Below are 15510 nucleotides of genomic sequence, written 5' to 3'. Positions count from 1 at the left end.
GGAGAAGATGCGAAAATGCTGTATATTTACAAATGAAGCCCTTGTACTATTATGAATGTTCAAAAGTAACCCATAAATTACACTTTTTACTTTTGAAATATAATGATTTACCCCGCCGACTGCCGGAATTGTACGGAACGCAAAGGGGTTTTAAGCATGCCGGCTGCTTCTTCTTGTGAACATTGGTATCATTGTGTCATTGACAATACCATCCATTCTATTGCATTCTTTTTTTTTTAATTAAACAAACATTCTTCTGTTATCATTGTTTTTTTTGGTAGCATAGCTTTATGTTCCCAGCAAGGTGCAGACAAACCCATGATTTGTTTAACTAAATCATTACCCGACAAGTACTTAACGATAAGAGTAAACACTGTAATTTATTTTACTAGATAAGATCTTATACAACAATATATCTAGTTAACGTTTGCCAGGTTAAAAGTAGTCATCGTCACTTAGTGGGAGTAAGACTCTCTTTATCTTTATCCTTATGATCGTTCTTACCATGTTCTATCTGAAGAGGAAAATTACCCGCTATGAACTTCTAATATAATCCACAAGTCCTGATTTCAAATCTGTCAAGAGGCAAAAAAGTTACCATCTTTGTGGCTATGTTCTAAAGCTTCATGTTGAAGATCAATGCAGGAAAATTCTGAGCAACATTTCAAGAAGCAAATGCAGACCCAAGGGAACTTTTTTATCTATGTATCAAGGAGGATGAAAGTCTACAGAAACCAAAATACCTAATCAAAGTTGATTACAATTAACAATCACCTAAATCCTGATATATGAATGTTGACCTAGAGGCTAGCGAATATCAAGGCACAAGCAATCAGCAAGTTTTCGACCTATAGAATTTGGTTCAAATCTCATCCAAACAACCAGCAAGATTGAAGAATAGATGGTAGAATACAAGTATAAAACTAAATTATCTCGGATAATCGCTTCTGCGGTTGTGCCGTTGCTTCAGCTGATTATCGTTTTAATACGTGTGGTGGGGCCATGAGTATGGAGTATGGACTATGGAGGATGAAATAGAAAATGTTGGGCTTATTTAGAAAAGAAACAACAAGGTTGGGCTCCCCGTTTCTTTAAATACCCGGTAATGTTTTTATGGTAACTTTATATAAATATTGGGGTGATACAACCGCAAATCAGGTTCCTCGCCGCCTGCTTCCTCCGTCGTCCTCTCCTCCCTCTCCGTCGCAAATCAGGTTCCTGCTCCTCTTTCTCCATCGCTGCTTATTTGTTTGGGGTTGTCGGCTGTAAAAGAGTTGAAGAATGGTGCAGCATAAGGCTCAGTTGAAGAAGCAGCAAAAGCGCGGTGTAGACTTCAAAGTAAGTCTTTTCCTTCTATTTATTCATGGAGGAATTTGAAAAATGCCTGATGGTTTAAAAGTTTTCACTGCAATTGCACCTTTGAAATCCTGCAGAAAATAAAGCGAAAGATTGGAAGGAAATTGCCGCCACCAAAGAATACTACGAATACTGAAGTCAAATCGAAAGGTAATGTAGATAAATTAATTTGAGTCTTAGTTAACTCGCTACCTGTATCTCAATGTGCTACACCTGCTTCCCGTATCCCCACGGGAGACATACCTTCTGGATTTTTTTTTCTTTGTGCTTGTCTATAACTTTGCATCTCTAAAGAAACAATCACAATTCATTGTTTCATATAGAAACACTGGCCCTGTACTAAACATTCAGGTTTGAGGATGTAAATAGGATCATCTTGTTCGCCATATCGTAAAACTGCAGTTTGCCACAAAATGAAAATTTTCATGTTGATCTTTTGGCTCAAAATAGACAAGCTATTGGCGAATTTCCATAGTTTTTGGGTTACATTCTTCCACAATTTTTTTAATCAATTGCGTACATATACTCTAACTACTAAATCAGCCATTATCATCTCTATCAAATTATCATCAGATTAACTAACATAACCCATCATTTACAGTTGAGATGATCTACGCCCTTCTGGTCAATTTGTTCTTTCACTCATGCTTTAATCTTATATTTATTTGGATTAACGAGTCAGGGTATATTAGTTATAGTTGTTACAAATAATGATAAGTCATGTTGAACCATACAAAAAGCCGCCATATTGCTGAGCTATAGAGGTGTGGCTTAATATGGGGAATCCACATTGGCACACATGTTTTTTCATTCATTTACTGTAACCAGTTGAGCTACCTGGACCTCTTTCCTAAAATCGTCAAACTCTCGAGCAAAATATCCATACCCTTAACTTGACAATAAGAGTGAAAAACAATGCCTTAAGTGTGAGAGGGCAGCCTATCCATATCCCTTCATCGACATGTTGTCTCTATGGCCCGAGGAGAAAGCAAGCTTGACAGGATGAGGATTGTACCATGACAAGCAAGGAAGTCAACCTCCTTCAAATATATACAACATGGATTTTGGCTATCCAATTAATTGGATTGTCATGTCGATGTAAATGAATTGTCCTTTCCACAGAGGCAAATCTTTGCCCGTCAGGTTACAAAATAGCAAGTTGCATATCATGTCTCTGTGGGACACATATCTCTATTACTATGAATTTCATAAACCAAGTAATAAATGGTTGGGTTACCATTTCAACCACTTAATATATTATGCCATCTTTGGGCACAAAGAGTGTTGTGATACTTCCAAATACACCTGTTGATGTTAGTATTATAAGGAGGCTATGTATTAGTTAGAAGTAGAATGTGGCAAAACTATCTTCGATGATGATGACCAATGTTCTGCTGTGGCCCTTCCTTTCCCCTTTCTAGATCAGTCCCTTAAGAGAATGATAATGGCTCATAGTGTGTTTGATATCTCAACATGTTATGTGCAGCAATCATATTGCCAGAACAAAGTCTGGTATCAGAGAAGGCCGGTCTAGCTGTGAGCAAAAAAGGTTTGACTTTAAAAGAGCTCCTTCAGCAGACATCTCATCACAATGCAAAAGTTCGTAGAGGTATCATTTCTTTCATGAACATGTGGGTTTGTGAAACTAATTTGTTGACTTACATAGAAGACAATTTGTTTTTGACAAATGAACTAAAAGCATATATCATCAAGATGTTCATTGACATTGGTGGGTAAATAAGATTGGCATCTTACGTAGCGCCTAAATCCTAATTTACTTTTTTTGGGGGAGGGGGTGTGATATGCTTAAACTCTTTTGCATGGTCAGTTGGATCATGGTGCAAGTTTATCATTTCTCTCTCTTCCCTTCCTATATGTTCATCATTACGAGTTCTGCATTCATTGGATTCCTACTATACATTTAATAAAATGAGCAGTGTTTTGTACTGTTATAACTATTGCATAGATCAATTGGAACCATGCTATTGCCGTGGTACCAGGAAACAGTATCCACAGTTATGCTGGCAAATTGTGCAGACTCCCCCCCATAAAAAAACTCACATGGGATCATTGCTTTTTACTAGACTAGGTTTGCACGATGTGGATTTCAAATTTCAAAATGATACATCATTCCATCAAGCAATCTTTCCTGTATCTATCTTCTTTTGGCAAGTTTGCTCCTTATTTCATCAAAATTGTTTTTTAGTAACAGATTGTGGTATAACCCTTGACTGCATTTATAAATTGCATACCCTGAATTTTCAATAAAAACATACAAAATACAAATTTCAGTCCACAATCACCAGTTTAGTAATGTCAAGTAAAAGGGTGGACAAGATTGCAAGGTTTTGTTAAAACACTGCTTCATTATGAAAAAAATGTAAAAGGTGGTGAAATGAATGCAATTTGACCTGTATTTGTGTGTGATGTGGGGTGAATCTTTTGGGTGGACATTCTAAATGATGATGCATTATGAAAACTCTAGTACTTATGTGCAGACAATGTGCCCAATGATGAGTACTATGACCGGTAACCTTTAACACTATGATGATCCATAGAGTTTGAAGTGTTGGATTAGATGTTACACTACTCTGATTTGGTATTAACACTAGCTGTTTCTCTTTCAAGATGCATTGATAGGTATCAGGGATATCTTCCTCAAACATCCAACAGAACTAAAAATGCACAGACTCTCTGTTATAGAAAAACTGCGTGAGCGCATGAGTGATGAAGACAAATTGGTTCGCGAGACACTATATCAACTTCTAAAGGCAGTGATATTTCCTGGCTGTAAAGAGGTGGTTGCTCTTGTTTTTCTCCTACTCTTTCTAGCTTTTTTCAAGTGTTTCAAGTTTTGAATTGAACTTGTTATGCATGTACTAAATTGATCAATTGCTAGCTTGGGAGTTGGGGTTATTTATTACACAGGTTCATTGAGTTGTAGTAAACTATTCAGATATTTCTGATGCTGAATGGTTATCGAGTCTTTTGATTGTTTATATAGTTATCATGTCTCTCATTGCATTTTTGTGCCGAGACAACAAATAAGACGAGTTGTTTACCCTCAATTCTTATAGTAAATAATATAGGAACATGACATATGTGTTATACTATTTCTTTGATGTATTATATGCCAGTGTAGAGCCTATCATATATATTTTGAGTGCAGGTTTAAGTAATTTGGTTGTTCTGGGCCAGCATCCTGTCTTACATTTCTTCTACTAATATAGCCTGGGGGTGCCATGACCTTTTGTTTAAATACGTATATCTTGTATTTTTTTTGAAAGCTTCTGCTTGGCATATTTCTTTCTTTATTATTGCAAATTACCTAATGCATTTATCCTTTTGCTTATTTAGTTTTTATTTTTAACTTCTCCAGGATAACCAGGGAACTTTTATATCTTTGATGATGGCATATGTATTTAATGCAATGACGCATTTGACAATTGATGTTCGTTTGATGGCGTTCAAATTTTTTGACTTAGTTGTCCAGCACTACCCAATGTCATTCTCCATGTATGCTGAAAAGGTATTTGTTTCTTATAATTTATTTTATAAGATAGATGTATAGTGTATCTCCACTTAGTGGTGTGAAAAACTTAGGAAGTCTTTCCATTATTTTGGTTAGGTGTATATTTTTAATTTGATTGGGGATGTTCATGCTTTTCCCCCTCATGTGGGTAGAAGTCAGGACTGCGTACATCCGACCCCTCCTAGACCCTACTTCCTAATGGGATATAGTGGGTTTGTTTGGTTTGGTCCGGTTATTTTGTTGCCTTAAATCATGCCTTTCTTGAAAAAAATTCAGATTGAGAAATATTGACATATTTAGCTTGTTACATGATACAAACCTGTTTTATATTGAAAGTTCATTATTCTCAATTACAGATCATCCAACATTACAAAGAGATATTGCAGAAGAACCAGTTTAATTTGCATGACAAGGGAAAGCTTAAGAGCGTTCTTGCTGGTTTGGCATACTGTCTCTCTCTGTTGCCGTGTAATAAGACAACAGATAATAACTCGTCAACCGAAAATGTACTTTCTAACTTTTAATGCAAGAATTGCCACCTAGCCTCAACATGTAATGTCTAAAATTCTGTGTTCTTGTACTCTGGCATAATTTGGTTCTTTTTCATGATTTCATCACAATGGTTTTGTTTATCTTTGAGAAGTGTCTTTACATATGTTTGGAATATTATCCCCATGATGAAGAGAGTTCCTTTTACCCTAGGATCCTTGACCCTGTTGGTAGTTGGCTTAATATTTTGCAGCTTTACTATTGATCTATTTATGCACCTTCTTGACAGAAAATAATAGATGGTTAAGATTCCCAAGGAGCCCACCTGAACTTCAATGGTTGCATACTTATGTCTAGGAAGGTGTTAACAGGTTTCTTTGACAACTCTGCCCTAGGAAAAGGTGCTTTATGCAATACTAGATAGTGCATAAGTTATTACTTATATATTACTAGCCAAACTTTACTTTGCTGATATTGGTGGAATATCAGTGTCATGAGTTTAATGATGATGGTGACCTCAACGTCATTCTATCTTTCTCGGCCCACAAATATATTACCTAATGCAAATCAACTCCATTACAGTCACACTAGCAATGATTTTAGATCTATGCAATGAAATGAGATCAGAAATGTTATGCTTTTGCTCTATATGCAGGGTGTTGACATTGTGATATGTGCTTGACAACATTCACTTAGGGGCCGTTTATGAAACACTTACCCAGGTAAGTGCTTACCAAGTCACATTACCTTACCGGATGAATATGGCAAGGACACAAAATCTTACCCGGTAAGAGCGAATGCAAGGACCCAGAGTTTTACCCTGTAAGTGAGGGCGGACGACTCTTACCACGGTTAGCGCTTACCCGGTAGTGTTGCATACGATACCGTTTTGATGGACTAAAATCTTACCCTGTAAGTAAGTTATAGTGTTAAATTTTGCCGGTAAGTACTTACCCCGGTAAGTGTTTGGTAAACGGCCCCTTAGTATGGATATTTCCAAGTGAAGGCAAACTTATTTTCTGACTCCTATTACATGTCTTTCAGATCTGAGATTGCAAGCTCCATTCTCCAAATTAAGCTAAACATCTACCCTAACACATAAAGGAAAATCTAAATCTGGAATGGAAGTATGTTGGGGCATATTACCTAAAACAGGGTACCAAAAAGCTTAAATATCCAAGCCCAAATGACCAAAATAACCCTGGCTAAAAACGGATTTTCGGGGACTGCAGCGTCGTTCGTGGACGCGTGGCTAAAATGCTTATGGCCGTAAACAGTAGAAAAATGTCAATATCCAGATTTCCTCTTGCCTGCGCGGCTAAATCACTTGTGGGCATGAGCAGCTTCCAACTCTTTTTCTTCATCTTTTCTGCTTCCTATACTGCTTGCACTTCCTCCCTTATTCTCTTTCTCGAGTTCATACACACATGCACACTGGAAATACTCGCCAAAACGTGAATATATCCGGGACAAAGTAATAGGCATCAAACAGAGAAAAACTAAACAAAAGTGTAAGAAAATTGCACGAGACACGCTAGGACAGTAGGACCGGACACGAGAACAATGCAATTTAGGCTATAAAATGAGAACAAAACGTGTGAAACAACTCACAATTGCTTGTTAATGTTTTGGCAGTAGTGTTGATGTAATCTATGTTGGTTATGCATTCTCAACTGTACATTTATGTTCTTAACAGTGCTTTATGTTTCCTTGGTCTCTGCACTGCTTGTTCATTTATGACTTCGTTTGAAGTTGTTCACACAAGCAAATGCGGACTATTATCCCTTTGGGATTTTGCTATTCAAATTTAATTTATAATACCTTCTCCTCTCCCCTTTTCCCTCGTGCCTTGCTCTTGCCAATAGGTTGTTGCTGACCGAAGAATTTTGCACGCTCTTGAGTCTGAAGTGCATGAAGATCATTCTAGTAAGTGAAAAAACCTGGAATTTAATAATTTTCTTTTGTGAATATCTTTATAAGATATGATAGCATGTGATATGTTATGTGCAATATTCATAATGTTCTGATACTAAGAACTTAAAATATTGACTATCACAATCATATAGACAACCCATGGCATAATGTGAACAAAAGAAGGAACATGAAAAATCTGTAGTACTTGGCATGCACATAAATTGTGTCTGTTCTTTTGCCTCATATTATCACTGAATTTCTCTACTTATATATTCAGTCCTTTTCTTCCTGTACGGATGCTTACCAATCAGCCGCCTCTCTTTTTTTGACATCTTTTTAACAGGTTTTTCAGTGACTGCAAAGGAATTGAAGGACCTTTTGCCTATTTTGGTTGGTGGTCTTCAGGATTTTATCCCCTCAGTTCAGACAATGCCTATTTTGGAACCACAATCATTTGATTGTGTGCTTTCCATATTGAAAAGTATAGATCTTGTTGTCAAGTTTTTTGTTTATGGGAACAGCAAAAGTGGTCAACAACTGAAAGTCTCACAACCTTCCGACAGACGAGATCAAGATGTGCTGCAGAAGTTATTGAAGAAGTTATTTGATGTCTTTCCCTTGAACCCGCCACATCAGTCATCAGAGAAGGTATAAAATTACTGAATGAACAAACTTATTGTGTGTACACCTCAACTATTGATTGGTTTCTTCTTTATATATCCTCTTTGATGGTCTCTAATATACTGTTGGTTGCTTTCTAAAGCTCAGTTGTTACCTCTTTTAGCTACAGTAACAGCCTACTTACCTTAACATCAGAATAGTAGGAAAATGTCTCTTCTTTCCTGCTACTATATGGGATGGCTGATTCCCCAAACGGATATCTAAACAATAGCGTACATCTTTCAATGGTATGCAGGGTTCTTTGTGGCTTTTACTGGAATGACTTCCTTTTAAGTTCTTTTGCTTGAGAACCACACTCTGAAGCTGGAATATTTGAGCTTGAATAACATATACTTGGCATCCTCTTAGAGATATCTCCTCCATAGATGACTTTTGAGTCAAGTTCTCTACGTCCAACTCGAAGATGTGACTCAAGAAGCAATTGAAATGTTAGTTGGGGTTTTGTTGCCCTTGCCATACAACAAAATAGTTTCCAGTTTGTTGAAATACTATTTTGACTGAATAACAGATTACTAACTCCATGGCTTACAGAGTTTGGTTTAGTAGTTAATCATGCTACACATGGCTTGTCTTGCAAGTCGGACTTGTTATGCTTCAAATTTCTGTTAGATATGCATGTTTCTTTACATGGCATGATTTAAATGTCTGTAGAATCTGTAACTGATATACTATTCGATTTTGTCCAAATCGTATGTCATTCTTTTTGCAATGAAGTCGCTGCAAAAACTCCGGGTCTGATTGAGCCATGGTTGATCCTGTGTTGTTTCAGCCTGGGTCCTGGACTGTGTCATTAGAACCAATTTTCTTGTAACAGTTCCAGGTTTTTATGTGTGATCTTTATGGCAAGGAGCGATGTATCTGGATATATTTCCATCTCTCTGAGCTTCAATTTTGGTTCTTTTGATTTTCAATTTGGTGCCCAAATATGTGAAAGAATACTTGTATTCACGGGTCCTTGTTCACTGATATCTAAATTTTACATTTTGCCTTGTTTTTTTTCGTCATACCATTGGATTTTCCTTTTTTCTTTTCACCATCTAATTGAATTGCTTGAACCTTCTCAATGCTTCTGCAGGACGATAATAGGTATTTTGTCTTGAATGTCCTAGTTTCAGAGATCTTTTTTTGCTCAAGTGATTGGTCAGCTCCCCCATCTGCCTTTTTGGAAAAATTCCTGGTCTTCATTGTAGATGCGTTGTCTGAAAAGGTACACATTTTATAGCGTGCTTCGGATATTATTGAGACTTCATAGCAGCTATTTTTCGAAAATGAGATTGCATGGCTATTGAGGCTCTTCATTAACAAGTCACATGCAAGTAAGCACAATCAGTTGGCATCAGGAAAGTAGTTCTCTTTGTGAATATTCTGAAGTTAATATGAAGAAAGAACATCTATTTATACCAATTATCACCTTAATATGGAAAATAGCACCTATTCATACCTCTAACACATAAGCATGGTTGGATTATGGGTTGTAACCCTTTTATTGAACATGGGACAACTTTGTTGCACTAATCTTCAATCGAAATGATTGGATGAGTGTTTGTAGGTTGTCTCAGTATGGGGTCTTATTATTGTGTTTCAGAGGCTAATGACCTTTCAAAAAGAAATAGATGGCTTAGACTAAATGATGAATAATCGAATTCTTTAAAGCAGACTCCACCCTATCCACCTCCAGTGATTGCAGAGCCAGTTTAATCTCAGTAATCTCAGTCTGAAGTCGCTGGAGCTGCTCATCATGTTGCTCCAATTGGGATTGGATAGAACGGGTTTCCATTAACAAAGAATCAAAGGAAACGGCAGGTCATCGGCAGGTCGGACCAGTGATGAATAATCGAATTCTTTAAAGCAACTATGGAATGAAGTAAGAACACATTGAGAGGAAGGGAATGATTTAATTGAAATCAGAAATCGAAAATTACAATCAGAACTCCAGGGGTAACCCCTCTCTCACAATCTACAAGATTGGAGCCCAAGACAATGGAAAGCAAAAATAACAGAATGCGTAAAAAGGAAAACCTCCTTCCTCTTTTATTCTCTTTTTTCTAACAACCTTCAGCCACTTTTGTCATTTACCCTTTTGCCCCTTCTAGAATATACGTGTAATATCCTAGGTTTGTTAACTTCATCTTTAGATAATTCCAATTCCGTATCACTAAACATAAAATAAATCAAGCTATTAGATCAAGAACGCTTGTTGGTGCAAGCATAGAAAGCCTAACAGTGCATTTCTTGTAGAAAGAAACAGAGTTGATTAAATAACTGTCTTGGCACATCACTTCAATCCTTTGCCTATATGCCTGTAAATGGACCAAGTTTTACTTGAACTGAAATGAATATGGCGAACCTTGGGCTATTTGAACTGCACCATGAATCCAACTTGATGAACAGAGATCAGTAAAAACGACGTTTGCCTGAAATCTGTTTGACAGATTTCACTAGCATTATGATGTTGGTTCATTTAATTCATAGATGTAACTGCATATGAACCATAATAATTGGTGTTTGTTTTCTTTTCTTCCTTTCATTTTCATCATGTATGAAATTATCGTATTCTATAAGAATCATAACTTTAACACATGATTTTGAAGTTCCTTCTTGGAAAGAAAGCCTGATTTGATCTTTGCTTTATGCATGGGCTCAAATTATCTGAAACTTTCGTTCTCCAACAGACCGAATCTAAATGGTCCCTTTATTTATGCTTCCTTTGTGTATGAGTGTGAAACAGCTGATTGTTTTTATTGGTCTTCAATTTGTACTTGTAGTTTTCCGAGGTCCCTTTATTCATAATACTATTATCCTATATAAGTGAATTTTGTTTCTTGATGGCATATATCATGATCCTTCGCTCTTAATAATGACACAGTAATTTGGCATCCAATAGACGTATTATTACAGTATTTATTGTCTCTGTTCACTTGAAATTAGAACATTATGATATCTTTGTTTCAAGTAAAATTTGCCATATAGAATTATGGATATTTTTTTTGGAAAATGTCATGGAACTGAGATGATATGCACCATTTTGCAGGTATGCAGCACTGTGCTTTCTGGCAAAGCATTTTTCCAGAAGCATTCACTCCCACTTATTCCCTTCATCCCCAAACTGATCATGCAAGTTGATGATACGTGGAAATCACACATTCTTCAGGTTTTCCACATTGTTCCTACTGTTGTATGAAAAAATTTATTCTTCACAACTAATTACCATTGTATTATTTATCTGTTGAATTTTTGAAGCTTAACGATTGTATATGTACTTTATTCTCACAATGTTGACATCCTTGCATAAGATGGATGTTATGAATGACAATTCTCAGTGATACATATTTCAGGCTTTTACAGAGGGTTTCAAGAAGTGTGATCCAGAGTCTTCAATGAAATTGGTTTGTCTTTCGGCAGTCGAAGAAATGCTATTTCCTGTAAGCTTTTTCACCTATATCCCTACATGTTTATCACAAAGAATTCCTTTCAAGCAACAAATGCAAGCAGAGTCTATGAAGGCTAGCCTTTATTGGGGAGGGGGAGGGTATGTCCTACTAGATGGCTGTCAGTCAATAGCAATTTACACCATTGTGTTTCTTATTTATTTTCCCCAAAATCTTGTTTGATATTGTGTCCAATTAACAGAAAGACGGTTGGCTATCCCCAAGTACAAGTGATTCAGGAATTATAGACTTTCAGATTACCTGGATAAGAGAGATTCCTTTGTTGCTAATCCTCTTGGGTGATAAAAATCCATCGTTGTCCAAGGTATATCTCACTCATGACCATTGCTTATTACATGAAACAAACCAGATATAACAGCATTTGGATCTTTGTAACTCTGATCTCTCTGTCCTCAGACCTTGATAATGGTGATTCTTTTACTTAAATTTCGAATGCTTCCTGCAGGCTGTATTGCGTCTTCAGCTTCAATTGGGACAATGTGCTATTATGAACTCTCCTCTCTTGCAGGAGCTTGACAGCATGCAGTACTCATTGAGAGAATTTTACAGTACATGTCATGATGGTAGTAGGAAATTTAATGCTTCAATCCTGCATCTTACTGATTTGCGTGTAGTTCTACGAGTACCAATAATCTTTTTCTTTGGCAGGAAATATTTCTTATGGTCCTTTTATGAAGCTTGCTAGAGATATTCAGGAACTTTCTGTTTGTTGCCTGTATTACTTCTCCTTCCTGGACCCATCTCTGCTTCAATCGCTGGCTGCTTGTTGCTTGTGTAAGTGTTGTAGTTTTCCTTTAATTTGATAAAAGAAAAAGAAAATCTCGGATCCTTTATTTGTCATTGCCTGCTTCTTATATGAAAGCATTATGTGCCCTCAGCACATCCTTTTGATCGTATTATGGTACATAGTTTTAGTTCTATTAGATTAGTTCTTCGTCCGTTGTCTCTCTTCTGATAAATTTGGTAGAATGCTAGTAATTAGACCTTGTATGGGATAAGTGAGTGGCTCTGACACGAGAGTATCTCTGTCAATGACAACCTCAGTCTTACCAAATACCAACCTCCATATACTTCCCGTAGTCTTTACATCCACTTAACTTCGATGAATCTCATTTCCATCCTTAATTTGCATGTCGTCCTTCTCCAACTTTACTATATTTTTATATAATGGCCTTGAGTGGATCACAATACCTGCTTTCTTCAGCAATAGGGATTTGACTGCATTAACGTTGTGAATGCTAAATGAAAATTTATCATAAATCACATTTAAATATATCACATAGATGAAACTGTTTTGGTTGTAGGATGAGTACATGCATTTTTTTCTACAGGAAAGGGAAGGGAAGAAGACAAGACAAGGAGAGTGAGGAACACTGAAAGTGAATCATGTCCACATGCCAAGAGCTTTTTTAGCTCACATGGAAATACATGATTGCATGAATATTATTAACCATTTCTGTTAAAGAAAGTATATGCAACAATCTGACAGGCAATGGGGAATAAACCTACAACTAAAGTTGACAAACAAATTCTTCCCTGATCAATGATTTCTTAAATGCTGATCATTGCAGGCCAGGATCTGGAGCCATTTCTCTTATTTCGCTTCTTGGAAGTTCTGAATTCTGCCTATAAGGCTGGACACATCCAGGTCGTGGACTATATTAGTTTCCTCATCACTTTGCTGGCACGATATGAAGTTTGTCCTGGTACTCTTCTAAGCAGTTTTCATTTTCTTCTCTTACTTTTTTCCAATACTTATTACTGACATATGTTCTTTGTTAGACTTCTGGCTAAGCCTGGGTAGTAATAAATTAGTAGTGCTGCCTAAACGTTGTAATTTCTTTATTAATTTGTTTATCAGAAAGCAGTTCAGTCATGGAGAAATGCGGGAAGTCAAGCTCTGGATTGTTTAGGTCTATCACTAGTGCTGTTTGCTCTTGTCTGTCTCAAATTGGGGATGATCATCTTGTTTTTAAGATGCTAGAGGGAGCAGTTATTGATCAGATTGTATGTTGGCTAAGCTTCCATAACTTTACTCTTTGAGTTATCACTTTAAAATATTTCTAGGGCTGTATTATTAATGGACAACTTGGTTGGTCTGTGGGAAATTACCTGCATGTGTAATCTTAACGTCTTATGTTTTCTGCTTTCAGTCAAATAAACTACCCCTGGAGAACACCTGTTCGTTGCTTAGAACGATTATTGCACTTGATTCAAAGCTCACAAAAATTTCTGAACAGAGCGTTTCCAAACTAGGAAACGTCATTCCAGGATATTTGATCGAGATTGTTTCTGTAAGTGCTATTCTTACCTACTGCGTTCTATGCACCAATTGGCTATTTCAGATGGCAATCTCCATTCTCAGATCTGATTTCAGTTATTGTCATTTCTATTTCTACTTTATCACATGGATTATATATGATTTTACAAGATCATTTGGCTTATATCTTCCCCAAGTCATTCTTTGTGTTTCAGTGTTCACTGTCATTAGTTAAGAACGAGGATATGATAAACTGATATTCTTCACCTAAATCAAATCATGTTCTGTGGTTAAAACAAGAGAAACATGATAAAATTGAAAGACAAAGAACTTATGTTTTATATATCGATATCCCTCTGTGGGCCGTCTCATGCGCCCTTTATTTATCATCGATGATGGATCCACTCCCTTCTCCAAAAGGTGTATTGCTGCATTTCCTACCATATTAATAGAAAGGTGAACCTATAGGTTTGTTTTCCCCTGCATCGCCGCATTCAGTTGCTCCATCACCCGCCATTAAACTACACTAAGAAAACTATTTAAAAATTAGAAGATGATCATGCTGGAGGTTCATCTGATTACTAGCACTTTGCCAGACAGAACTATGATATATAGCTGTATCAGTTTATTGTCTTAGGAAGCCCCGACTATGGACTAATGGGCAGAGGAGGTAAAAGAAAGCCTGACACTGCTTACTGACCTTGCAACTTTCTTGGAGTCATAGTGGTAAGGGTCTTTCCTTGGGGACAATTTTGCTCTAAACTACATTTATTACTAAGCACGGGAAATTAGATATCAGACTACAGCAGGGCAAAGGTTCTTATATCCTCAACTGGCCATGGAGCTTTATGAAGAGAAATATGAAGCTACTCTTGGCTCCTCTGTCCCTGTTTAGCATACAGTAGAACCCCATATTACATGTAGAGGGAGAAACTTTTTGCAGCAACATGTTGAATGCTTAAAAAGGAACCAACGTATAAACCACGCGTGCCTTTTTTTTAGTTTTTAATTTGAAATAACAATGGACTTCCCATTAGTTTGGGATGCTATATATACATTTCAAAGAAAATATTTGTCTTTTCTTGTATCTTATGCTTAGGGGTGTTTACTTTTGACTTAATCAGCTTAATGGTTGTTTTGGCTTATTCGCACAGCCATATATGGATGTTTACTTGCGGCTTAATGATAAATATGTTGGCTTATTCGCACAGTAGGGAAGGGGTGTGTTGTCCCCATTAAGCCAAAATATTGACAATTATACCCTCATCTCACGCCTCCCCCTTTCAATCTCATCCCCTCTTTCATTTCATAACCCTAGACCAGAGATAGAGAGCAACGAATGGAGTGTGAGCCATCGTCTTCTCCAACGAATCGTCTTCTCCATCCGACGATTTCAGGTCTTGGAGCCATCGTCTTCTCCATCRAYGGGATGGGAGCCATCGTCTTCTCCAACAGCTTTTGGGTGCAATCGTCTTCTCCATCGACGRGATGGGAACCATCGTCTTCTCCAACAGCTTTTGGGAGCCATCGTCTTCTCCATCGACGGGATGGGAGCCATCGTCTTCTCCATCGAATCGGTTGAAAAATTCGTCTCCAGAAGCTCGCGATTATTMAGGTCTGTTAGGGTTTGTGAGGATGGCTAGGATTCATGGAAAATGGTGGCCACAATTTCTTCGACGGTGGATGGCGGAGACGGAGGAGCTGGTGGTTGGCGAAGGTGGCAAGGGTTTTGTCTTTCTATTTTCGTACTATCCAACCTTCCATGCCCCCTGTTTTCATTGTTAAAAATAATAGAAATTTGCAAAACTATATTTATCTTGTTGGAATTC

The 15510-nt window shown here is 37.1% G+C and overlaps 1 protein-coding gene across 4 annotated transcripts in view; it reads left to right on the top strand.

Annotated features, from left to right (window-relative positions):
• Window positions 1–1160: 1160 nt before the first annotated feature.
• LOC112527160 overlaps window positions 1161–15510 on the top strand; it is a 16494-nt gene continuing 2144 nt past the window's right edge. Inside the window, exons 1-18 of one of the 4 annotated variants that reach the window (XM_025137623.1) lie at window positions 1161–1338; window positions 1434–1506; window positions 2843–2965; window positions 3985–4154; window positions 4736–4885; window positions 5245–5394; window positions 7243–7303; window positions 7635–7939; window positions 9048–9179; window positions 11004–11123; window positions 11308–11394; window positions 11603–11725; window positions 11867–11984; window positions 12070–12195; window positions 12993–13127; window positions 13283–13428; window positions 13575–13715; window positions 14836–14928. In XM_025137623.1, coding sequence (XP_024993391.1) covers window positions 1282–1338; window positions 1434–1506; window positions 2843–2965; window positions 3985–4154; window positions 4736–4885; window positions 5245–5394; window positions 7243–7303; window positions 7635–7939; window positions 9048–9179; window positions 11004–11123; window positions 11308–11394; window positions 11603–11725; window positions 11867–11984; window positions 12070–12195; window positions 12993–13127; window positions 13283–13428; window positions 13575–13715; window positions 14836–14895 — 2277 coding nt within the window. In that variant the 5' untranslated portion in view covers window positions 1161–1281 and the 3' untranslated portion in view covers window positions 14896–14928. Of the gene's footprint in view, window positions 1339–1433; window positions 1507–2842; window positions 2966–3854; window positions 4155–4735; window positions 4886–5244; window positions 5395–7242; window positions 7304–7634; window positions 7940–9047; window positions 9180–11003; window positions 11124–11307; window positions 11395–11602; window positions 11726–11866; window positions 11985–12069; window positions 12196–12992; window positions 13128–13282; window positions 13429–13574; window positions 13716–14835; window positions 14929–15510 lie in introns of those variants that run through there. The other 3 variants (XM_025137620.1, XM_025137621.1, XM_025137622.1) reach the window with 3 other exon arrangements.

Source organism: Cynara cardunculus (genome assembly GCF_001531365.2).
Source record: "Cynara cardunculus var. scolymus isolate 2C chromosome LG 15, CcrdV1, whole genome shotgun sequence".
Taxonomy (NCBI): Eukaryota; Viridiplantae; Streptophyta; class Magnoliopsida; order Asterales; family Asteraceae; genus Cynara; species Cynara cardunculus.
The sequence above is the reverse complement of the archived record's forward strand: the minus strand, read 5'-3'. Positions and strand labels throughout refer to the sequence as shown.